Source organism: Uloborus diversus, unplaced genomic scaffold, assembly GCF_026930045.1.
Source record: "Uloborus diversus isolate 005 unplaced genomic scaffold, Udiv.v.3.1 scaffold_718, whole genome shotgun sequence".
In the NCBI taxonomy this organism is placed as follows: Eukaryota; Metazoa; Arthropoda; class Arachnida; order Araneae; family Uloboridae; genus Uloborus; species Uloborus diversus.
The window spans coordinates 60,700-85,725 of record NW_026558921.1 but is presented as its reverse complement, the minus strand read 5'-3'; the positions used below and the strand labels follow the sequence as shown (position 1 = coordinate 85,725).

The 25,026-nt window shown below is 37.4% G+C and overlaps 1 protein-coding gene across 1 annotated transcript in view; it reads right to left on the bottom strand.

Annotated features, from left to right (window-relative positions):
• The window catches only part of LOC129233783 (uncharacterized), a 30,204-nt gene extending 5,542 nt beyond the window's left edge, over positions 1-24,662 (bottom strand). The window contains exons 1-3 of the mRNA XM_054867759.1: positions 24,560-24,662; positions 8,300-8,355; positions 7,354-7,467 (exon numbers count right to left, since the gene is read on the bottom strand). Coding sequence (XP_054723734.1) covers positions 7,354-7,467; positions 8,300-8,355; positions 24,560-24,662 — 273 coding nt within the window. The remainder of the gene's footprint in view (positions 1-7,353; positions 7,468-8,299; positions 8,356-24,559) is intronic.
• Positions 24,663-25,026: the final 364 nt, after the last annotated feature.

The window sequence follows — 25,026 nt, the reverse complement described above, 5'->3', positions numbered from 1 at the left end:
TGGATGCATGAAACTTTGGGAGTTTAAAGTACATTTGACTGTTGATTCGTTCTAATATTTATGTGAGTTTAAGCTCATAAGATTTTGGGTAGCACTCATATAAACTCGTGAAAAAACGCTGTTTTATACTGAAATCATCATTTTTGAGCCGGCTTAATTAAGTAAAATGATTAGGTCTCATGGTTTTCTGACATGAGTCTAAAACTGCATCACGTAGAGCAGAGAATTACAGCTTTTGCTCAAAGTTATTGACTCAGGCGTTTTCGAGTAATTGACCTAAAACTGATTGTTTTTGTTTAAATTATCAACTTTGAGACCGCGTAGTTAAAAAAGTTTAATTAGTTGCCATGGCTTTCTAACCTGTAACTTAAACTACCCCATTCGGACTATAACTACAGCTGTGTCCCAAAGTTGTTGACCCGTCGCGATGAAAGTTATTGACCTCTAAACTTGGGCATTTAAAAAAAATCATCGACTTTGAGACCGTTTAACTACTAAAGTCAAGCGATCAAAGAAAGCTATTTTATATTTTCCTTAGTACTATACTGTGGTGAGTAGTAAATAATATACTTATTTCCGAGAGTTACTTACGGCTTTAGCAGATATCCGGTCCTAAACAAGACAAAAAAAGTAGCAGTTTCAATTGACTTTTGCCCTCAAAGCTATGAGTGTGCCACCAAAATATTTATGCTTGCATGTACCTAGTATCATGTGGTATCCTTATTTAAAAGAATTGGCTTTGTTCACTCATTTTCAACAGCACGGTTCAAACACTTGATGGTTTATTGAATTTTTTTAACTTTTCAATTTACAAAGTTTGAGCAGAACAACGTCTGTCGGGTCCTCTAGTATCTTATATAACTATTAAGTACAATGTTTTAGTGCAGGATCCGTATTAAAGTTTGTTTTGATTGTAACTCATGGACGTGAAGCGATATATATTTTTAAAAATCTTTATTTACCACTGAGTTGCAATCCATGTCTTAAATATCTTGAGTAACTGTTGATATAATTTACTGTCAGTTTTTACTTGGAAATATCTAAAGAAACATCTTCAGTAACTGTTGATATATTTTAATTTCAATACTTACTTTAAACTATTCAAACCGGTGAAATTACATTTTTCGTGTCTTTAAGCCGCGTTCGCAACCCACTTTTCGACCCGGTAAATCCCCGCTCTGACTCTGCAAAAAACCGATCGAAAAATTCCCCGCTTCCATATAAAAAGAGGTTTTCCATTGTACCAGACACGGAGTAGGATTGTTCACTTTTTCCAGAGAGCGCTGTCGACGAGCCGCTCCCGATAATTGCAGCAGATCAATGTAAATGATGCTAAGTTTCTCACTTTTTTAGAGGCAGCTATTAAAGCAAAAATAGAAAAAAAGTACTGGAAATTGGTTGTAATAAGGGGCTAATATAGTGGACAATGTACGGCTTTCTTCTACAGGAAGTTTTAACAATATTTTGATGGAAAAATTAATTTTATTTTTCATCACCAACTTGCCGAATTCGTCTGCTATTAATATTGCGCTGTGCGATGTTTTATTTTTTACGAGTTGGAATGTTTATATTCCTGTACATAATTGACGAAATGAGAATATAGTAGAATTAATTACGTAAATACTTTTTTTAAATTAGTTGTAAATTATACGTGACATGTTTCGAGAACTAATTAAAGCGAAATAATTTTTGCTTTCACGACCTTTAACAGAAATAAATGTTAACGTTCTATTTACTTAACTACAAGGTGATACTGATTACAATAATTTTATTCATGTATTTACTCACTGCCTAGACATAATTGTTATCATTGTTTTTTTTATTATTATTGCATTTTTTTTACAACCAAATCGAAAAAAAATTCTGAAACCTTTTTCATTTAAAAATACATGTACAATAAGAGTAAATTGTAATTTTCGAAAACTTGATTAATTTCAACAGAAAACCCCAGAACTATCTCAAAAACGCGTTCCAAGGTATAATTTTTTGAATGAATAAGGTTTCTCGATTTTTTTTCCATTTGGTTGTCGAAAAAAACTGCTTTCACTCCCAGAAGTCAACAGGAGGAGAAAAATTCCACATACTCGTATACCCCGCAAATAACCGAAATGTGAAAAGCAGGTTTTTTCCGGGGTCGAAAGTGTCCATGGAAACGGCCCTTTTTTAAACTAAAAGATTCGTGAGAAGATATTTTCTAGTTGGATTATTCGTGATGATTGAAATTTCACGTTTAATACATTGTATCTTATGGACCACCCTTTTCTGCAATTACTAAAAGATAAAGAAATTCCTGGTTCATCACAAATTAACTGGCAGCAACAGGGCCCGATTAAGATATCAAGGGACATAACGTCAAATAAGGACCCCCTTGTCGTCAAAAGTTAATCTTAGTCATTCGCTAACACAATTTTAATTATTTTGGGGCCCCTAAACAGCGGGGACCCTAGGCTGCAGCCTAGTTGGCCTATTCAGTAATCAGTTCCTGGATAGCAGTACAGATGAAAAACAAAATAACCTGAGCATCTTCTGTTGAGTAGCAGAATGAAACTTGACTCTTAAGGGGCTCTTCATTAATGCAGTGCCCTGCTTCATGCTAATAATCAACGATAGATGTAGAAATACATTGCAATATGGAAGTGAACACACGCTTGATGCAGTGGCGTCGTTACCAGGAGACAGTCCGCCCAGGGTCTGGGATGTGACACCCAAAGTGGAATTGCATTCTTTTGAAAAACATAAATACTTTAATTCAGAAAATGTTCCCCAATATTTTAAATAACCCCGAACCTCTTCAATCCCTAACATTCTGAAGACCCAAGTCTAGAACGTCTTTTATGATTATGTATTAGAAAAATTTCTCGTGGTGGGCCCTCGAACCCTCTCCTCCCCGTAACATCACCAAAGTTTGCCGAAAACTGCATTTTAAGAGGTACAATTTCGAAGAATTTCTGGAGGACTTCCCCGTAACCTCCTCTTCCCTAACACACATAGAAATTGTATGAATTTCATGGTTTTTTTTTTTTTTTATAAAACATAAAAAAACTTTTAATCTTTTTTTTTTTTTTTTTTTTTTTTTTTTTGCGTTTGTAAGGGGGGTGGGCGTGACACCACAAATTATTGCCCCGGGTGTCACCCATGGTACGTACGCCACTGCTTGGTGTTTTATGGAACCTGGACTGTTGTAGAGAAAAATACGAATCTTTAAACTACCTTTTTAACCCCCGACACAGAAAGGAAGGGGCTTATAAGTTGGACGTGTTTGTGTATCTGTGTGTCTGTCTGTGGCACTCAAGCGCCTAAACGTATGGACCGATTTTGAAAAACTTTTTTTTCGAAAGAAGAGTTGATCGACAGTGTTCTTAGGTAGGTTGCATCTTTGGATGACATTAATTTACAAAGATATTAATTAAAAACCTCTAAAAGGTTTTTTGCGATTTTTGTTGTGTGAAAACATAGTTAAATTTTTTTGAATTTAATACCAAAACAAAGAGAATTTGTTTCCGCATCTGATAGAATATGTTTGGAACCTCCATGTTTCATAGAATTCGAATTATAACCTTTTTTAAAGCAGATTTTCATAACGGCTAAGCCTTTATTCACGCGGTTGATAACCGAAATCATTGTTGGCCGATAATGAATGATTTAAAGTTTTTATCTGTTGCCAGTTTTTATTTAATAGCAAATAAAATACTTGACATTGATTTTTAATAATATAAGGCTTTTAAAAATATTTTTAATTTTCCCTCTTGATTCTACAGTTGCGACTCAGTCGGGGTTTTTTAAAATTTTCAATTTTGTCGTTGCTTGTTTAATGCAGCACCCTGCGTCATATTATAGTCACGTTAGATGCAGTGTTGCCAAGTAAACAAATCTGGTGTAATCGCTTGTCGAGTCGCCCCCCATTTATTTCTGTCCCCCCTGGCCCGGTTCTGTAGTAGGAAAAAGATATTTGTGGGAACTCTCCTTGGAGTTTGGAGGAACTCTCCAAACGAAATGGAGGTTTGAAATCAATTTGCATTATTTTTTTCAATAAAAAACCAACTATTTCGGGGGGGGGGGGACTGCAGCACTGGTCCTTGCCAGATTTTGCCACGAGTAGCCTCCTTCCATTTTTGTCAAGCTTAGAAACAGGTGCATGAAAATAAGTTTTAATCTCACTTGTTCATCTTGGGTGCATTCTCTCTCTGTCTCGGGCCTCTGCTGCTATATTCCTTTATATTCCTGTGTGTGGGATATGTTTATCCTTATATAAACTCGATAATTAGCGTCAACTACAGCTGTGGGCTGCCATGCGACGATATCTTCTTTATTAGTACATTTCACTGTTCCTCTCATGCTGCAGTCATTGAGACCCCATCTTTGGTGGCTTTCTTAGTTTTATTCATATGTAATATCATTAAACTTGTATTATTAGCATAATAACTCTTATTTTCTTTGTGTTATCTATATATCATGTTTTTTTTTTTTTAGTTTGCAATTTCATTGACGTAAGTGTAAACACATATTAACAGATTTTGAGGTCAAGACACCTTTATGCTTCCTGGTGAAAAGTACGTTCGCATAGTTTGTCCTTAGCTCTATAGTTCGTTTCAATCTAAGTTGGCACTGAAGAGAAAGCTAGGCGAACCGAATTGCAGCCGTTGTCAAGGTAACGAGGTTACTCTACATAGGGCGCGTGCCAGTCAGCGGCGCGAACTTGCCGAATTTGGCGAGGGGAAAAAAGTAATGTAAAATATCAAGAACGAAACAACTATTCTTTAATTTTTCAAATAAATTAGATTTGTCTCTAACATATTTCATCATATTTTTATCACAAATGCAAGGCTGTAAATGGGTATGCATTTTGCAACGGCAGAGAGCTACTGGTCACCAAAGTAATTAACAAATAATTCTGAATGATGAAAAAATAGCTGAAAAACTAATCAACAGTAATAATTAAAAGAAGAGAACATGCTCTTACAGAGACGTATACTCTGTCTCTAGTGATTTCTTTCGCTGATAAAAAGCATGTGCCCACTTGTCAAAATACTGACCATCCAGTATATATATCATCTATTTCAAAAGAAAAGATAAGACGACGGAAGTTGATAAAGGTGAGGAGAACTTAAGTACAATAGCTGCGAACATTTGCCATGGTAATAATGGGTACTAAAGACGTCGAAAAAAACCGCGTTCTTTCAGAAGTATAACAAATGAAAAACTACCAAGCATGTTCTTCAAAGCGCATCTTCGTTTTTCTACTGTAGATTATTTAAGTTCATCAACAAGACTTAGCTAAAAAAGAAATGTAAATTTTCAGTCCTTTCCGGAATGGAAAGTTTACCTTTGTTACCCCCCACATCCTTTACTTCTGTTTTTAATCATTTCTCTTTAATTTTTCACATGTGCCCGACTTGCTCTCTGGAGCTGAGAAATGCATCCTAAGATCGTTTCAATCTTTTGGAATAAAATAAGGAACTATTTTTTTTTCTTTTGGATTATTTTTCATAATCCCGCTGATTTAAAAAACCAAATGTGTCCAGCATTTGGAAAAGTTGACATTGTGTATTTTTAGACATATATGTATGAATGAAAGAAGCACCTTTGTTCAGAGAAGTAAACGAAAATCTGACAAAGTTAAATCGCACAAATTTCGAGGACTACAGACACCTGGTTTGATGTTTCAAGGAGCCCCTTTTTCATCGCAGAAAAAAGCTTGCTTTTCTGCATTAGAAAATGGGTGTTCCTTGAAACTCCAAAACACGTGTCGGCAATTCTCGGCAAATTTGTGTGACTCAACGTTGTTCTATTATCTAAAATGATATACATCAACCCTGTATAAGGGTTTTCCTTTTATACACTCTAATAAGAACGGTAAAGAGCAAAGATGAAATCTCCAGTTTTGGAGAGGCAAAAAGATTACCTTTTTTAAAAAAAATCTATCCAAATAAAAACTTAGAAATTTCACTAGAGTTAAATGGAAACAAATAGCTATGACTACATTTCAGAGCTTAGAGAAGATATTAATGTTGAATTTTATCAAACCGTTCGATTTTAAGCTCAAATTATTTATGAAAGAAATTAAAAATAAACGAAAATACATCGAGGTTTGTGGAAATACAAGATATAGCTCTTAATTTTGCGTGACTGTGAAAGTAAATGATTAACCCCGAAACTCAATTCATTAAAAATTATTTTACTTATCTGAGCGTAAATTATTGTAGCTTATATGTTAACTTTGGAAGTGAGTAAATTCTCTTCCTATAAAAATTTAATTTAAGGCAGGGGTTCTAAACCTAGAGGGGGGGGGGGACGGAAGAATTTCGTATTTCGAGGGAGATGTGTATTAAATGTAACATACGTGAGAGCATTATTTTTTTTTCTCCATAAACTTTTCAAAAAAAAAAAAAAAAAAAACGACTTTTGCCGTAACAACGATTTGTAATGTACTCTTTCACTTAACAAGTATTTGTTACATTCAAACGAAATCCGGGTTTTCTTGATTTTTTCACAATAATTTTCTTCAAGTTCGGGCTTATTATGTAAAAAACGAAAGCAATTTAAACCTACCAAGTAATAAATCTCAAATTCAAAGAAAAAAAAATCCCATTATATTTATAATTGCATCAAGTAAATAATTGAAAACTAATGATTTCATTTCATTTTTTATTTCTTACTCAAGAAAACTGTTTTTAAAAATATATTCAATTGGAAATAACGATGGAAAGCAGAAATGACAACAGACCAGACGGAAATGCTTTGACCACAATGTGGAGATGCTCATTTAAGAGTCATAATGACAGTCAGATGTTTTCCCCCGGGCGATACAAAGTGGGGAGAAGCGAGTTCTGGGGTTTGCTGGTCCACGGGGGGCACGCCAAGGTCAACCTTGAAAGTTCAAATCTTCGCCAAGGCAGAAGTCGAGTTACGGCGATTTGATTTTTCTTCGTAATCAAATACTTACAAATTAAATATATTTAACACATAACAGCTTCAATTATGTGTCTCAACCACACCCATTCTCTATTTTCTAAACATCTTTTGTCAATTTACATCCTTTTAAACCTCCAAATTTACGAGAACTACTTCTCAACGCGGAGTAGCACATCTCGTACCTTTCCCTTCAGTGCCAACTTAGATTGGAATGAACTATACGAATCCAAATTTACAGTATAACGTACCCCAAAACTTTGCTTACTTTAAGCCTTTTTGTAAAATTAACATCGCCAATTAGAAAGGAGAAAAAACAAGTAAATAATAAACAAATCCATATTTTGCTCATTTACTGCAAGGACGTAAAGTAAATAAGGAAAACCTGATACATAGTGGGAGCATTATATCAAAACAAAAATCAATATATAAAACTTCACTTACAGGAATAACACCTTTACCTTCCCAGACACTTTTGCATCGATAATTGATGATATCAGCTGAAGTACGAACATTTTGACCCAAACTGTTTGTGCAGTCCACCCAGCTTGTCAAGTACTATAATGAAAAAAAAAAAATCATATTCAGAGAGAAAGAGAGCAATTAGTAAACAGAAATGATATTGTAACTATTCCTAGCAGAGAATGACTAGACAAGGTTAGAAGCAAAAAATTTCTTGATAATTTTGCAATATGATTCTTGCTCACTCCATTTGCACGGCTGAGATATTTTTACCCGCAGCCTGACCACCGATGAGATGGAAAGGCGGAAATGGATGCATCTATTAGTTTTCAGGGATGCCAGCTTTTGCAGATGCGCGTTGGCTTCTAAATCAAGCAGTCACATTGAAATTATCGAAGCACGTGCATCAAATTTTTACTTTTCCCTCTCATTCAGATAGACTCGTCTTAATTGGATGTTTGCCTATTCCATATCAACCATGGCCAGAGGGTATTCGTGATTTATTCTCGGAATTTTAAACTTTGGCTTTTAATTGTGTTATATTCGAATATAAGGAAACATTATGTCTCATAATATGAAGTATCAACTTTCTGGAAAAAAAAATTACTTAAAAAAAATAATAGTTGCGTGTTGCGGATGTGATGGTCACGTCCGCAACATGTACAAATTATTATTTTTTAAACACACTTTTTTTTCCAGAAAAGTTAATGATTCATATTTTGATGCATAATGGTTCTTTATATTCGAAATTCGAATACATCATAATTAAAAGACAAAGTTTAAAATTCCGAGAATGAAATGCAAATTTTTGCGTAAAAATGTATCATTTGCGCTAATGGATTGAGAAATCTATAACTACTGTTCCTTTAGTGGTTTTAATTGACTTTTGCTCTTGAATACGAATTAAGAAACAAGAAGTTATACTTACTGGTAGCGTAACTTTATTTTCGACGCAGTCCAATAAACCAACGGGATCTGGAACCACTAAAAAATAAATAAAAGGGAATAATGCGATTAAAATTTTAATGACAAGGCTAGAGGGTACCATATCTAAAAATTTAAAAAATGTAAAAAATCTGAGGAACCAGCAATAAGACGAAAAAAAAAAAAAAGTGAATTTAAATAAATATATTAGTAATTAATTTGAAGGCTTAGAACTTGGACATAGAGCTATTTGAAAAGGGGAACAAATTATATTTTTAGTTACCCAAGCAAATGAGAAAAAGCTTTCCTTTCAATGAGGCAACTGACTTATATAAAATCTCAATAAAAAATGTATGCCACATAAAACTTCCGCGAAAGGGAGTTTTGTCCTCTCAACGCGTTCCTGTATTTTACATAAGACAATGAAAAGTATTGCAACAAAAGATTATGGGGTAGGGGGGGGGATGATTATATTAGTTAACTCGCATTTGGAACATTCTGAAATTAGTAAGTGGAATGTGAGATTTAAAAAAAGAGAGAAAGAGAAAAAGACCAACAGAATTGAAATTTTACTTTTTTAATTTTATTCTTCGAAACAAGTCAAAGAAAAATACTTTTTCTGAAGAAAAAAAAAACCTGTTTTATAATTTTGTTTAACGTGGAGCTTACATGTGACTTAAAATGAAATCGTAGTGTGACTTAAAAACAATAAAATAAGTAATTAAGAATTCCATTGAAAGCATATTTAAGTACTTAGAGATTACATATAATAACTCAAGGTCTATTACATCATGTTCACAATAAGTAGTATTTAGGGCGATGTTCATTAATATATTTTTTTCAATAAATTTGACCCCCTCCGAGTGTGTCACACTTAGCCTTTCTCCCACCCTTCCCCTTGTCGCAAACTGTAACAATTTCACTAAAGCCCCTCCCCCTCAAGGTGTGACAGTTATAGACAATCCCTAGCTTCTGATTAAATACTGCATCTTACCTTCTTCTGAAACTTTCACTACAAGTGAGGCAGGGAGAAATAAAGGGATGTAAGTGCCAAATTTCAAAATTTGGAGATAACCAGTACAAATGGTAGGTGACCCTCGCCTCTGTTTTGGGGCAAGAGATGGTGCTAGCCCCAGGAGTGCTGTATATAGCAGCCCTGATGATAGGTGCTGCTATACAGCATGGTTTTGAAAAACTTTACAATGAAAGCCTACCTAGGCCCGGAACTTAGAACGCGTTTTACTCAAAACTTGAAAATGTCCACTTACATCCCTTCTCACTGCCTCAAATAGTATAAGAAAGATTTTGCGAGGAGGCATGATGCAATCAAATTGACTGTATAAAGAATGAATGAGTGAAACGAGTGTACTGTCTGTTCTCGAACTCCGCGACAAGCAGCTGCGAACGGTTTCAATTGAAAAAGGGGTGATGGTTTAAGGAAGCGCACTTCCCGATGCATTCAGTTTTTGCTTGCTCGTTACTTCGTTCTTTCTATCACCACTGTTTTGATAAAATCAGAAGAGACTGGCGCATGCGCAAATTCGAGTAAGGTTTCGCGTTAAAATATCGGACAGTAGTCTCCCTTATGCTTTCAAATTAAAGCTCAAGCACGGTAACAATCTCAACAATCACGTGAAATAAAACATTAGTATGTTGTAGTTGGTTGGTTTATTTAATTTTAATGACCCAAGAGCCCTTGAGGACTATACTGCGCCAAACGTTTTCTTTATGTAACATTATTTATATGAAGTCATGATATTGTAAAGGTAAACTTGTTTTGAGGTAAAGAGTATTAAACTTCAGTACTTTAAAATAAGTAGTAAAAAACATGTATATATTAAAAACATTTAAATGGATAAAACAATAGGTTGACAATAACCTTGGTTAACAAGAAGAGGACAAAATCACAGTTTGACGACACAAACACTAAATTAAAAAGGAGAAACCAATCTCCTGGAGGAAGGAGTACAAATTGCGATGAGGTGAGTCCCCCAGCAACTCCTTCAAAGATGGATCAAAATTATTAAAATACTTAAAACGAATTTGATTAAATTTAGGACAGTTACTTAAAATGTGTAACACTGTCTGTTTAACATTACATGACATGCAAGTTGGAACTGGTTCACGACGTAAGAGGTACTTGTGGGTGAATCTGGTATGACCAGTGCGTATAGTCGCGCTAATAGAACTTGTTCTCTCCTGGTAAGCTGCAATGATTTGAAACCTGCAGTCGAGGGCTGGATTGAATGTGATTTGTTTTGCGTTTCAAGATTCCAGTTCTGCTGCCAATGTGTGTTAAGACATTCACAAATGGCTTTTTTAATATCCTCGAAAGGAACACTGTCATCGGTTTGGATACTTGCAGCTCTGGCAGCCAAATCGGCTGCTTCATCACCGGCAATGCCCACGTGACCAGGGATCCAACAAAAGAGTACGTGAAAATTATTTTGGATAAGATTTTTGTATTAATGATATGATTGATTGACTATGGGGTAGCTATTATTGTTGCAGTGAGCGATGACTTCCACTGAACTCTTGGAGTCAGTGTATACTATCCATTTTTGTTGATTAGACTGGGCTATTGATTGGAGAGATTTAAATATAGCTTTTATTTCTGAGGTAAACACCGAGCAAGATGGGTTTAGTTTTTCTGCGGTAACTTGATCGTTAATTATTGTAGCAAAGCCGACGTGATCGCTTGTGATCGATAGTATGTTGTAGAAAAACATGTATAGTTTTGTGTTCTTATAAGTCTTGTATGATAAGTGAAATTCATAAAAATATTTCTATGGTAGAATCCATGTCAATTCAAGAAATGCTGTAACATGATGGTCTCGGATTTTTTTGAATTTAACATATGTTAAAATTCATAAAAAATTAGGAAGAACGTTTTTTTTTGTTTTGCCCCCCCCCCCCCCAAAAAAAAAATCCTGGGTCGAGATGCAGGCCGCCAAAGATGGCGGTCCTGTCATGATTTCTCACTTGGGATTTCGTCGAAATCTTTAAAGTACATGCTCCCAGGAACGGTAGAACATATTTTATTGCGGTTTATTTTATTTAAAAGGACATTTTTTCTTGTTTAAAAACGTATGCAACATTTTGATTGCGAAAATTGAAAGTTATTTTAAAAGCCTTGCTTGAATTAATTACAAATATTTTATTTGTTAACAAACATAAGATGGCAACATTTAAAAATTTTAAATCATTGAGATAATATTTCCGATCGTTTCCATACATTTAAAATCACGAGAAATACGCAGACGACAATCTATTACGGTTTATCTTTCTAATTGTTGCATTAATAAAGCTATTTTTATTCGCAAAAAAAAAAAGAAAAAAAAGAAAAATTAATTTGAATTTTGACATCTTGAATTCAAATTATGTTTTTCGCAATCACGAGTTTGTGTATGTAGGCGTGTGTGTTTGTGTGTGGGGGGTATGTGTGTTTGTGTGCAGGAGTGCCCATCCCCCCAAGCTCAATGGTGCAAGTCCCCCCCCCCCCCAAATTTTTCGCTTTCGAATCGGGTGAAACATAACAGTTTTATAGTGTGCAATTTCCAGTCAAATTGACGTGGGGGGGGGGATGCGCTAACAAATACCATTTGAACTGAAATATTGTTGGATAGTTGACTCACTTTGCGTTCCCAAATTTTACAACGTGGACCTTGAGTAAACAAATTTTGGGTGCCCCTGAATTTTGCTACACCTTATTTTTTTTCGAACGTATAAATAGTTACAGGGAGAGTGGATTCAACTTCCTAGTTTGGGATGGAGTCATTACTAGATGTATACAATATGAATCTTGAAACGGAAATTTATTGTGACTTAGATAGGGGGGTCCGGGGGTTTCCCCCCGGGAAATTTTCGAAATTGTAGTTTTAAAACTAGTTTTAGACGATCTCTGGTGATGTTAGGGGGTTAAATGGTTAGGTGGCCCATTCCTGTAATTTTTCAATGATGAAACTTTAAACGCGCAATTGTAGATAGTTTAACGTTGTGTTAAGGAGGACTCTCCTTTGTTTTCACAAGTGTAGTTCTAAAAACGCAGTTTTTCGACTATCTGTAGAAATGTGAGGGAAGAAGATATCCTAGAGCTCGCCCTAGGATAATTTTCAAAATTGAAGTGTTAAAAACGTTATCTATGGTTGGGGAGAAAGCAGTTTTCTGAAATTGATGCTCTAAAATCGCAATTGTAGCTGATCTTTGTGACGTTAAGAAAAAGAGTTTTCGGAAGCTCTCCCGAAATTTTCTGGAAATTGAAGCCCTGAAAACCAATTTGGAGACGGTTCTCCCTCGGGAATTTTCAAGACTGTTATTTGAAAAACAGTTTTAGATGATCTATGGTGATGTTAAGGGAGGAAGAGACTCGGGGTCATCATTCTATAATTTTTCAAAATGAAAACTTCAAGCACGCATTCCCAATTGTGAATTACTTGTGATTGTGACATGTAAAGGGGGGGTCCGGGGGCTCTCCTTCTTGAAATATTTGAAAATTGTAGTTCGAAAAGTGCAGTTCGAAAAGAGCAGCTTTAGACGATCTATGGTGATGTTAAGTGAAATTAAAATGCGCCTCCCCTCGAAATTTTTTGAAATTTTGAAACCAAAAAAAACGCGATTGAAGATTTTTTTTTTGTTTTTGTTAAAATTTAGTGCACCGCCAGTTTGTTATAATTAAAACTCCGAAAACGTAATTTAAGTCAACCATCGATGAAAAGGATTTGGGGGAGGGAGTTTTTTGAAGGGGCTCGCGATCAGAAATGTTTCGTAATTGAAGCACTGAAAGCGAGATTTAAGACATTTTTCGATGATGTTGGCAAGAGAGAGAGAAGGGGGGGGGGGCATTCTCTTGAAAAAATTTTGATCTGTTGAAACCGCAGCTTTAGAAGATTTTTGGTAATGTTAATGGGTGGAGAGATGCGGAGTCCTCCCCTGTCAAATTTTCAAAATTGAATTTCAATTAATGCAATCGTAGACGATTTTAAATATTGATAGAGGGGTAGAAGGTTTTGGAGATCTCACCAGAAAAAAATTCTGAATTGAAGCCTTAACAATGAATTTTTTCACGATCTTCGGTGTTATTTGGGGGACGACAGTTTCGGGACAACCCAGGGAGTTTTTTTAAAATTAAAGTCCAAAAGACGAAATTTATTTGGCCTTAAATGATAAATTTAGACGATGTTTCTCGGAGGTTACGTTAGAAGCAAGCACTCTCACGGTTTTTCGAAATTGCAATCCTAAATGCTCAGGAGTAGACCATATTTAATGACGTTAGGGTAATGAATGGATGTTGAGAACATTTTCCCGGGATTTTTCAAAACCTAAGTTTTAAAAACTCACTTCCAGACCAGCTTTGGGGGCGTAAAAAGAAGGGTTTGGAGTTCTCCACTCTTCCTTTGAGTTTGGCAACGTCCCTCTTTTCTTCATTGTAAATTTTAATTGTTGATAAACATATTGTGGTAATTTTTCTTCTAATTTTCCGCTGCCAAACACGATTATTTGCTTGGATTTTCCATAAAAATGTTTTCAACTTCCCGCCTAATATATTTGCTTTCTTGCAATACAAGCGTTTGCGGCCTTAGAAAAAGGACTTTTAACATCTTGAACGGATGTGGTAATTTTCTGCGATACCTTAGCTCTCTATTCTACTTCATTTTATTTTAAATATGCCACCTGCATCTCTTGATCAAGCTTTGATTTACTTACGATTTTTACATTCAAACATTTAGAACCTTTGGTGTGAGTATTCGTTACAATACTTTGTATCTCTCTTTGCATTTAACTTTTTTTTTCTCTCTCTCCATTTCAAATTCATTTAGGCGACCCATACATTTTTCTTCACTTAGCAATGATTTTTACGACAACATTTTTCATCAAAAAAAAAAAAAAAAATACTTATGAGGCAGTGAGAAGCAAAGGGATGCATGTGGACATTTTCACGTTTTGAGTAAAACGTGTTGAAAGATTAGCTCCTAGGTAGGCTTTTGTTGAAATTTTTTTTCTGAATCATGCTGCATAGCAGCAACTACCAGGGATATTAGTACCATCTCTTGACCCAAGAAAGAGGAGGAGGTTCACCTACCATATGTACTTATTTACCTCCAAATTTTTAATTTTGCCACTTACATCTTTTTTCTTCTCACTGCCTCATATATGGGAATGTTTCGGTAAACCCTATCCCATACGCTATCCTATTTATTTATGCTTTTTTTCTAAAACTGAAGAACCATGAAGCATGGTTTTGCATAACCAGGGCCACCGAGAGACAAGGCGTGCACCGTGTTAGTTTTGTCACCAGTCCTCCCTCACATTATGCTAATTTTAATCTGTGCACAATACTTTAATTTGAGCCAAGCCCATAGTTTTCGACTAGGCAGACATACCCACTCTGCGGCCTAGTGAAGAGTGGACTGTACTGAATTTTTTTTTTTTTTTTGCATTACTAAGAATGTTTGAAGCGTACATTTCCGCGGCCCTTACTTAGATACTCTTAATCAAAGAGAATCATGGATGTTCGTAAATTTTATTTTAAGATTACATTTTCTATTCAAATTTTACTGAAAAATACTGTAACGGATTCGGTGAGACTTCCACTTTCTTGAAATGAAGACACAGTTCTTGATAAAAACACAGGAAATTTATTTACACTATGTACAGGAAAGATCTTCAACAACTGCTAAATTATTCATCAGCAATTAAGCAATTATCACACAACACCGTAAACTCAACGTTTACACACGTATTTACTTCCAAATACGAAAACAACACAGCGAAATGCCTCGCTATAAACAGAGCAAAAATCTTCTCAGTTCGAAATATCAATCGAAACTAACTGTTTATCCATCGCTAACGGCTTAAATACACCGAAAAGAAATTTCTCAAATATTCCACACGCTTCTGTAAAGTAGTAGACCGTTATCAATGAAAAGAAAGAAAATAGGGGTCGTATAATTTAGCCGAATGAAAAAGGGGTTGTATATTCATTACGGGAAACTATTTACAGGTTACGTTCCTACAATAATTACTATTTACAGGATTTGTAACATTGCCCCCTTCCTAAGGACTGCACGTCCCGGGCAGTACAATCCCCAGAAAGGGTGCCAAACTTCTATCACAAGTTTACAAATATACACATTAATTAATAACTAACAGATACAGAAAACACAATAATAACAAGAAATATTACTAAACATTAAAAGCAAAAATTATCTACAACTTTTATGTGATCAACCATGGTTGCTTACGTAATACTCATGAACTATGGCCATAGTATGGGGCTAACCGATCATAATGTACAACCCTAGGTTTTGCATTAGGTGATTTTTGGATCCTCACTACGACGTCATTTAGTCGGTTAAGGACTTTGTAGGGTCCATCCCAATGCGACTGCAATTTGGGTGACAGACCTTTCCGTCGGATGGGATTCCATAACCAAACCTTGTCGCCTTCGTTGAATTCATGTCCAGTAGACCTTGTGTCGTATCGGGTCTTCATCTTCTCTGCCGCGATGTTGATTCGCTCTCGTGCGAAGTTATGAACGTCTTCCAACCGGGCCTGGAGATCCTGGATGTACTCCTCAGGCGATGAAGGCGCATCCGGAGGGCGACCGAAGACGAGATCACAAGGTAGCCGAAGCTCTCGTCCAAAGAGCATCTGAGATGGGGCATATCCGGTAGTCTCGTGGACAGCACTGCGGTAGGCCAGCAGGAACAAAGGTAGCTTCTTGTCCCAATCCTGTTGATTTCTGGATACCATAAGTGAGAGATTATTCAGGATTGTGCGGTTAAATCTCTCCACCATGCCGTCTGATTGTGGGTGTAGTGGTGTTGTCCTAGTTTTCTCAATTCCGAGAATTTGACATAGGCCCTTAAACACAGCAGAGATGAAATTCCTCCCTTGATCGGAATGAATCTGCAAAGGTGTTCCATATCTCGAGATCCAGTGTTGGACTAGAGTCTCTGCTACGGTGGTAGCCTCTTGATCTGGAATGGGATATGCTTCCGGCCATTTGGTGAAGTAGTCGATGGAAACAAGAATGTATTTGTTCCCATCAGCAGTTCTTGGTAGAGGACCCAGGATGTCGATCCCAATTCGTTCGAAAGGAGCCCCAACGTTGTACAGATGTAGCTTCCCTCTGCTTCTCTTCTTCGGTCCTTTACGAGCAGCACAGGCGTCACAAGAATGGCACCACTTCTCCACGTCATCCTTCGCCTTGCTCCAGAAGAAGCGCTCCCGAACTTTATTGAGAGTTTTCAAGACACCAAAATGTCCTCCAGTCGCACTACTATGTATTTCTTTCAGAACATCTGAAATCCTGGATCGAGGAAGTAGTAACTGCCACCTAGATGTCTTGCCGTCGTCAGATTCCCATTTCCGGTGTAGCACGCCGTTCCGTAAATGGAGTGAGTTCCATAAAGCCCAGTATCTTTTTGTTGCAGGACTGAAGATGGAAACGTCCTGCCAGCTAGGGCGTCGACTGTCACTTTCCATGAACTCTAAAATTGGTTTTATGTCGGGGTCTTCAAGTTGATCTTTTCGAACTTGGTCATCACTCCATGGATCAGGTTCTGATGATGTTGGAGTCACTGTCACCTGATAGGCGGTAGGGCTAGTCGTTCCATACTGTTTCTCGATTCGGGAACAATAGTGGCAGTTCTCAGGACAGGGTCTCCTTGATAAAGCGTCAGCATTACCGTGAGATAACCCTTTTCGATGCTTGATCTCCATGTCATATTCCTGGAGCCGCTGTATCCATCTGGCTATCTGGCCTTCTGGATTCTTGAAGTTCAAAAGCCAAGTTAACGAGGCATGATCTGTCCGAAGCAGAAATTTTCGGCCGTAGAGGTAATGATGGAAGTGTTCTACAGCTTTCACTATGGCCAGTAACTCCTTTCTGGTGACGCAGTAATTTCGCTCCGACTTTGATAAGCATTTGCTCCAGTAAGCGATGACATGTTCATTTCCGTCAATTTCTTGGGATAAAACAGCTCCAATTCCCTCGTTGCTCGCATCAGTGTCCAGGATGAAGGATTTTTCAGGCTGAGGATAGGCGAGGATAGGCGTTGATGTTAAAGCCTCCTTCAGTCGTAGAAATGCATCTTCGCATTCTTTGGACCATTCAAACTTTTGCTTGCTCTCCGTCAGCTTATGCAAAGGTCGTGCAATGTTGGAAAAACCCTTCACAAACTTCCTGTAGTACGTGCAGAGCCCCAGGAAACTTCGCAACTGATGGATGTTTTCGGGACGACTCCAACTCCTGACCGCAGATACCTTCTCTGGATCGGTTTGCACACCCTCAGAAGAGATGATGTGACCAAGGTAGTTCACTTCCCGGCGGAACAAATTACATTTGGACGGGCTTAACTTCAGATTGGCTTCCTTAAGCTTTTGCAGCACCTTCCTAAGATTTGCCAGATGTTCTTCGAAGCTGCGTCCCACGATGATGATATCGTCTAAGTAGACCAGACAGGATTCGTAAGAGAGTCCTCTTAACACTGTCTCCATAAGACGCTCGAACGTAGCTGGTGCATTGCAGAGGCCGAAGGGCATCACTTTAAACTGCCATAAGCCTTGTCCAGTTGTAAACGCTGTCTTCTCTCGGTCCTCAGGGTGTATCTCAACCTGCCAGTAGCCGCTCTTCAAGTCCAGGGTCGAAAACCACTTGTGTCCGGAAAGAGTGTCCAAGGTGTCGTCTATCCGTGGAAGAGGGTAACTGTCTTTCTTGGTGATTTCATTCAGCCGTCGGTAATCGACACAAAATCTGGTGGAGCCATCTTTCTTTCGGACTAAGACGATGGGAGAAGCCCAAGGACTGGATGAAGGTTCGATTACATCATTCTCCTTCATCTCTTTCAGGAGAGTTTCAACCTCTTCCTTCTTGGCGAACGGTAGTCGTCTTGGATGCTGTTTAATAGGGGGGTGTTCTCCAGTGTAGATCCTATGCTGCGTTAAATTCGTACGGCCAACATCCTCCGATGTAGATGAAAACAGATGCTTGAAGTCATCCACCAATTGTTCCGCAGCAGTTCTTTGATCTTTCGATAAGGGTGCACTCCCAATTAACTTCGATGTCAAGGACTCGGAAGACACAGTCTCGGGGGAATTGATTCTTCTAATGATGCAGTTTACTGGAGTACAAGTTGCTAACACTTCACCTTTCCGGATATTCCTTGGCCTTTCACTCACGTTGGCGACTCTCACAGGAATTACATCCTTTGAAAGGTCCACAAGCGTAGATGCTACCAGCACTCCTTTTAGCTTATTGCTTAGGTTAGGGTATTCAATGAGTCCAAATCGAAAACTGTTGCTTTCTTCAAGGGAGCCAGGTATTAATGATTCTGACCTTGAGGGAATCGATAAATCTGTTTGGGCTATTATTTGATGAGCGGATTTTACATCACTTTCTGCAGGGAAAACGGCTATGTCTTCTCTCATCGAGTGTAGCTCATTAGTCTTGAAGTCGAGAGTGAAGTCATATTTCTTCAAAAAGTCCAATCCGAGAATGAAGGGGTCCGTGATATTAGCGACGAATGCCGTATGATGGTAGGTGGCATTCCCAAACACTATTTCCAAGTCCACTTTACTGTCAATCTCAATTTTGTCACCTGTCACAGTCTGGAGACTTACGCGTGGCGATGTCCACAGCAGTTTCAATCCAAATTCACGAGCCACATCTGTCCTAATGATTGTCACATTGGCTCCAGTGTCAACAATCAGTCTGCAGGGGTTCCCATTTACATGTGCGTAAATGAAAAGTCCATCACTGCCGCTACTAGAAGAGGAAATCTGCAGAGCTTTAGTGGTGGTGATTTCCTTCCCTCGCGTAATTTGGCGAGCCGGACAACTCCTTCGCAGGTGTCCTTCACTACCGCATTTCCAGCACTTCTGCTCTTGTTTCTTTTGGGCTGTTATGCTGCTCAAATGTCTTGTCAAGTCACCGAGTTGTCTCTCAAGTTCAGCGAGGTGGGACGACCTGGAATCAGACTCATCAGCTTCCTGAGTCCGGATTAGATGGCGATCCACACGGGTTGCTTCTTGGGCGGCCTCGTATCTCATCGCATACACAACGGCAGAATTCAGGTCTTTGACATCCGCCATCCGTAGAGCTTTCTGGATTTCAGGATCTCGAACTCCGTCGATGTAGTAGTTGAGTGCCAGGTTGTCTCGAACATCCGCAGGGCAGTCGTAAAAAGCAAGATGAGACAGTCTCTCGATGTCCGCCGCAAGCTCTTGCAGGGTTTCCCCAGTTTTCTGGAAACGGGACTTCAACTGGAGTCGGCTGAAATCTTTCTGGCACTTCTCACCGAAGCGAAGCTCCAACGCAGATGTGAGGGCGGCGAAATCCAGGCGCTGGCCGTCCGGAAGGGTCTGAAGAATGTCCGCTGCGTCACCTCTCAGGGATGCTGCAAGATGGCAGGCCTTGGTAGCAGAGTCCCATCCGTTCGCTTCCGCCACTATCATGAACTGAGTTTTGTAAACCTGCCACGAAGTTTTCCCATCAAATGTGGCAAGTTTAATGGACGGTCGAGCAACCGATGTGGGAGCGCCAAACTGTACAGAGCTGCTTTCCGCGGTCGCCAATCTCCTTTCCACGTCCTTAAAGATCTCTTCTTTAAGTAGATGAAATTTTCTATCTTCTTCTTCAAATTTATTTTCTACAGCATTGAATCGGCTTTCAACGGTATCAAATTTTTCTTCAATAGCATCAACTCGATGCTCTATGTCATTAAATTTATTTTCCATCACAGTCTTTACCGAAATAAGGTCGTTTTTAATTTCTTCTTGGTTAGACGTTAAGTCCTTTTTCAGCACCGTTAAATCGCTTTTTAACTGGTCTTGATTTGCCAACATACTCGCAGTCAGATCACTTTTTAATTGTTCTTGATTAGCCGCCATATCATTTTTTAATTGTTCTTGATTTGCAGTAAAACTTGCAGTCAAATCACTTTTTAATTGGTCTTGATTAGCCGCCAATTCATTTTTAACAGAGTTGATTGCATCAAGCAGTTGTTTTAATTGTTCATCCATTGCGCGAGTAATCACCATAAAATTAAGTCCAAATTCAAAAAGTTTTTATGAAAAAATGTCCAAAGTCACACTTACTGCAAGAAAGTCCTGAAGTAGCCCCACGTTGGGCGCCAAAATGTAACGGATTCGGTGAGACTTCCACTTTCTTGAAATGAAGACACAGTTCTTGATAAAAACACAGGAAATTTATTTACACTATGTACAGGAAAGATCTTCAACAACTGCTAAATTATTCATCAGCAATTAAGCAATTATCACACAACACCGTAAACTCAACGTTTACACACGTATTTACTTCCAAATACGAAAACAACACAGCGAAATGCCTCGCTATAAACAGAGCAAAAATCTTCTCAGTTCGAAATATCAATCGAAACTAACTGTTTATCCATCGCTAACGGCTTAAATACACCGAAAAGAGATTTCTCAAATATTCCACACGCTTCTGTAAAGTAGTAGACCGTTATCAATGAAAAGAAAGAAAATAGGGGTCGTATAATTTAGCCGAATGAAAAAGGGGTTGTATATTCATTACGGGAAACTATTTACAGGTTACGTTCCTACAATAATTACTATTTACAGGATTTGTAACAATACTTTTTGTCACTAATATTTCAATTGTTCATTTATAATAACTATTTTAATTAAAAAAAACAACGAAGAGTTTCCCTTTTTCTTCGTTAGTGTCACTGCTAAAAGAAAATTGGCGCCCCCACTTCTGAAAAACGGGGAAGGGGGGGGGGTTGCTACGTCGACAGCCCTGAAGAGTACGTGAAAAAGGTATTATTAATGTATCTATTTCTTGTTCAATGTGTTTAAATATTTTTTCTTTCCAAAATTCAAAATTTCATTTTCTAAAGAAAAAAAAAAACCTTCTGAAAAAAAAATCCCCCCTCAAAAATTTTGATGGCGCAACTTGCGCCATAATCCCCTTCTGTGGGCACCCCTGATTTGTGTGTAGGGGGTATGTGTATGTGTGTGTAGGCATGTGTGTTTGTGTCTGTGCGCAGGCATGAGTGGGTAGTCGTGTGTATGGATGTGTGTGGGGGGGGGGTATGTGTATGTGTGTAGGCATGTGTGTTTGTGTCTGTGTGCAGGCATGAATGTGTGGGTAGTTGTGTGTATGTGTTTGTGTGTGTATGTGTAGGTATCTGTATGTGTTTGTGTGTGTATGTGTAGGTGTATGTGTGTGTTTGTATGTGTGTGTGCATGTGTGTAGTTGTGTATGTGTGTGTAGGACATGGATGCAACCTGGGGGCGGCTTTCGCTAGAGGAGCAGCATCGTGAGGACCCGGTCGACGGTGATGGTGCGGAGGGTGGCGGTGGGAAAATAAAATGATAGGACATCAAAACAGTCAAATGAAAGCAATAAGCAATCGTGATTGCTCAAAAAAAAAAAAAAAAAAACACCTCTTGGAGCGATTGGCGTCAAAATTGAACCAAAGCCTGTTTACATATGGATTCACATTTATTCCAAATTTCATCCAGAACGTAGCATTACTTCTTGAGATAGGATACTCACAATGGAAAAAGAGAACGTTCGATTGCGCCACCCCCTTTTCAGCTGTTCACACCAAAATAAAATCAGCTCTTATACCCACTAAGGGTTACTTGTCGAAAAATTTTTGTTTGATTCCGTTCGTTATTTCTTGAGATACAGCAGTCACAATTGACGACAAAAAAGTTCTATAACTCAACCCCCGTTTGAGCTATTGACACCAAAATTGAATCAACACCTGCTCCTGTTAGTGGCAACATGTGGGCCAAATTTTGTTTGATTCCGCCAGTTATTTCCTGAGGAATAGCAAGCACGCGTAACTCAAAAAACGTCCCATTGCTCCACCCCCCTTGGAGGAATTCGTGCCAAAAACCAATGGGCACAAGTTCACATAGGGGCACATATAAAGTACCAAATTTCGTTCGATTTCATACGGTAGTTTTTGCTGTAGAGCGGCCGCAAAAAACTGGTCACACACAGACGTGACACACACACGGACACACACACACACACACACATACATACATACACATACACAGAAAGACAGACATTTTCCAAAAATTGTCGAAATGGACTAAGCACACCTCAAAACGTTCGAATCCGTCAAAATTCGAAATTTGAAAATTTGCACGAATCCAATACTTTCTTCTATATATTAGATATAGAAGAAAGTAAAAATGAGGGTTTTTAAGGAACTCCTTACGTAATTGCCACCCAAACCTGAAAATTCAAATTTATTTTCCCGCAGCAAGTGGCCAGAAAACACTTTCAATTCAGTCATATAGCGAAACTTTCATTTAGAGTCGCCATTTTATTCAGGATATGAAATTTAGTGAGAACAAGATGGCATTGCGCTTAACGATTCTTTCGGTGCTACGCTGAAAGGTTGCGTGTTGAAATACAGCGAATCGGCTGGAGACCGCGTTCTAGTTTTCATAAAAAATAAAGCTCCTGGATAAAGTAGAGACTCAAAATGAAAATTTCGCTATATAACTTAATTAAAAGAGTTTTCTGGTCACTTGTCGCGAAATGTTTTTTTGAATTTTCGGGTCTGCAAAGAGTTTTCTGCTGTGAAGAGTTCCTTTAAAACCCTCATTTTTTCAAATGCCTCTAATATCTGTTAAACGAAAAAGTGGAAGCTCTCCTTTTCAGTGAACGTAGTGCTCAATGGTAGTAATAAACTGCAAAAAAAAATGAAAATTTTTGAAATTGACATGTTTGAGAAAAATCAAAAACATTATTTTAAACTTTTTTTTTTCAAAAGACTGTGGAAAACACAAAATTAAAGCACCTACTTCAAAATGTTGCATATGATTTTAAACAAGAGAAAATATCCTTTTAAATAAAACAAACCGCAACAAAATATGTTCTACTTCTACTGTTCCTGAGACAATGTACCGTAAATATTTTGACGAAAATCTTAAGTGAGAAATCATGACAGGAGCGCCATCTTTGGCGGCCTGTATCTCGGCCCAGAAATTTTTTTGGGGGAAAAAAACGTATTTTTAAATTTTTTAATGAATTTTAACATATGTTAAATTTAAATAAAACAGAGACCATCATGTTACAGCCCTTGTTGAATTGACATGGATTCTACCTACATTATAAATAACTATTTTTTGGGATACAAGAGCAATACGGAAATAAAAAACGGTATGCACTATAGAACCCAGTATGTATATGTTTTAGATTATCGGAAATTTTGGTTAACCGCTTAAAATACTCTTTTGCACCGAAAAAGCCGCTTAAACCTTACGCCACCCCACCCTTTGTGCTTTGCATTATAATGCATTTATAACTGATTATTACAATTCCATATGCTATATACATAAATCGAACATTTACAGCATTATAATAGATTACGTGACTGCACAATGATTAAAGAAGAAAATACACATTTTTCTACAGTGCTTTTATAGGATACTGTATAAAATGAGCTGTTAATTACTTTGATACGAATACCGCAGTATAACTGGCACAGACAGATGCATTTTGTAAGAGGCGGCGGAATAAAAATAAAATTTCAAGAAAGGGGATATAATTTAAACCAGAAAAATAAATGTCAAAGATTTCTAAACATTCTTTCGGATTAACAATATGAATTAGACATTATAGGGGCTATATTGCAGTATAACCAACATAACCAGGATATCCAATGGATTTTCTTGCAAAAATGCCGAAAACTTAGAAAATGATTCTTTAAGGTAAAATAGAGGCATGAGTCTCGTTGATTAATTTCGGGATTGTTTTATTGTAATTTCAAGAATGAAAACAATTACATTCTACAAAACAATGTAATTTAGTCGTACTTATATTAAGTTACAAAGTAAAAACTACGTATTAGTAAAATTAAATTGTTGTGAAAATTGAGGGGCGCGATATTTTGTTTACGAGAAGAGTGGACAGAAAATACATAAAGTGTTATTTTCACCGTAATACAGGTCCACTGTATAAGACAGGTCTAATACAGTCAAACCTCGTTATATCAAACTCAACGGGAGCTTTAAAATTAATTCGTCTTAACTGTAGTTCGTCTTATCCGAAAACCAATAAATAGCATTATTTATAAATGCAATCGAAATCACAAAATATGTAGTACGTCTTAGCAATAATTCGCTTTGAGCGTGTTCGAAATAACGAAGTTTGGGTATATTATCATAATTTTAACACTACGAAAATTTTCTACATTAGATTGTGCAATGAAACTAATTAGAAAAAATGAAACTAAATAATTATACTTACAACATTGTCTCGATATTTCTGCGGCGAAGTCATATTCTTGGCAACAACACAGTTGAAGCACACCAAGAAAACAGAACAAAATTTTAATTCCACAGAGCCACATAGCTGGCAACTACTCCAAATGTTTCAAATACGGACAGTTAGAAAACTTACTAAGTATATATACAAACAAACACATGTGCTAAATACGAAAAGGGAAAGAAGCTTAAGACATAATTCCGAAATTAATTGACTGGAATTATTCCTTTCCTGACTTTAAAAGAATCATTTTCCGGTTTTTCGGCATTTTGGCAAGAAAATCCGTCGGATTTGTTGGTTATGTATCACTTTAATTCGGCATGTCCCATAAACTAAGCTCAGTGAATAGTGAAAGTCTTTTGAAATTCCCAGTTGCTAACCGCGTTTAATTGAAGTCGTTATTTTTACTGCTGCGAATCTGACAGAAAATCAATTGTTTCCAAGAAAGA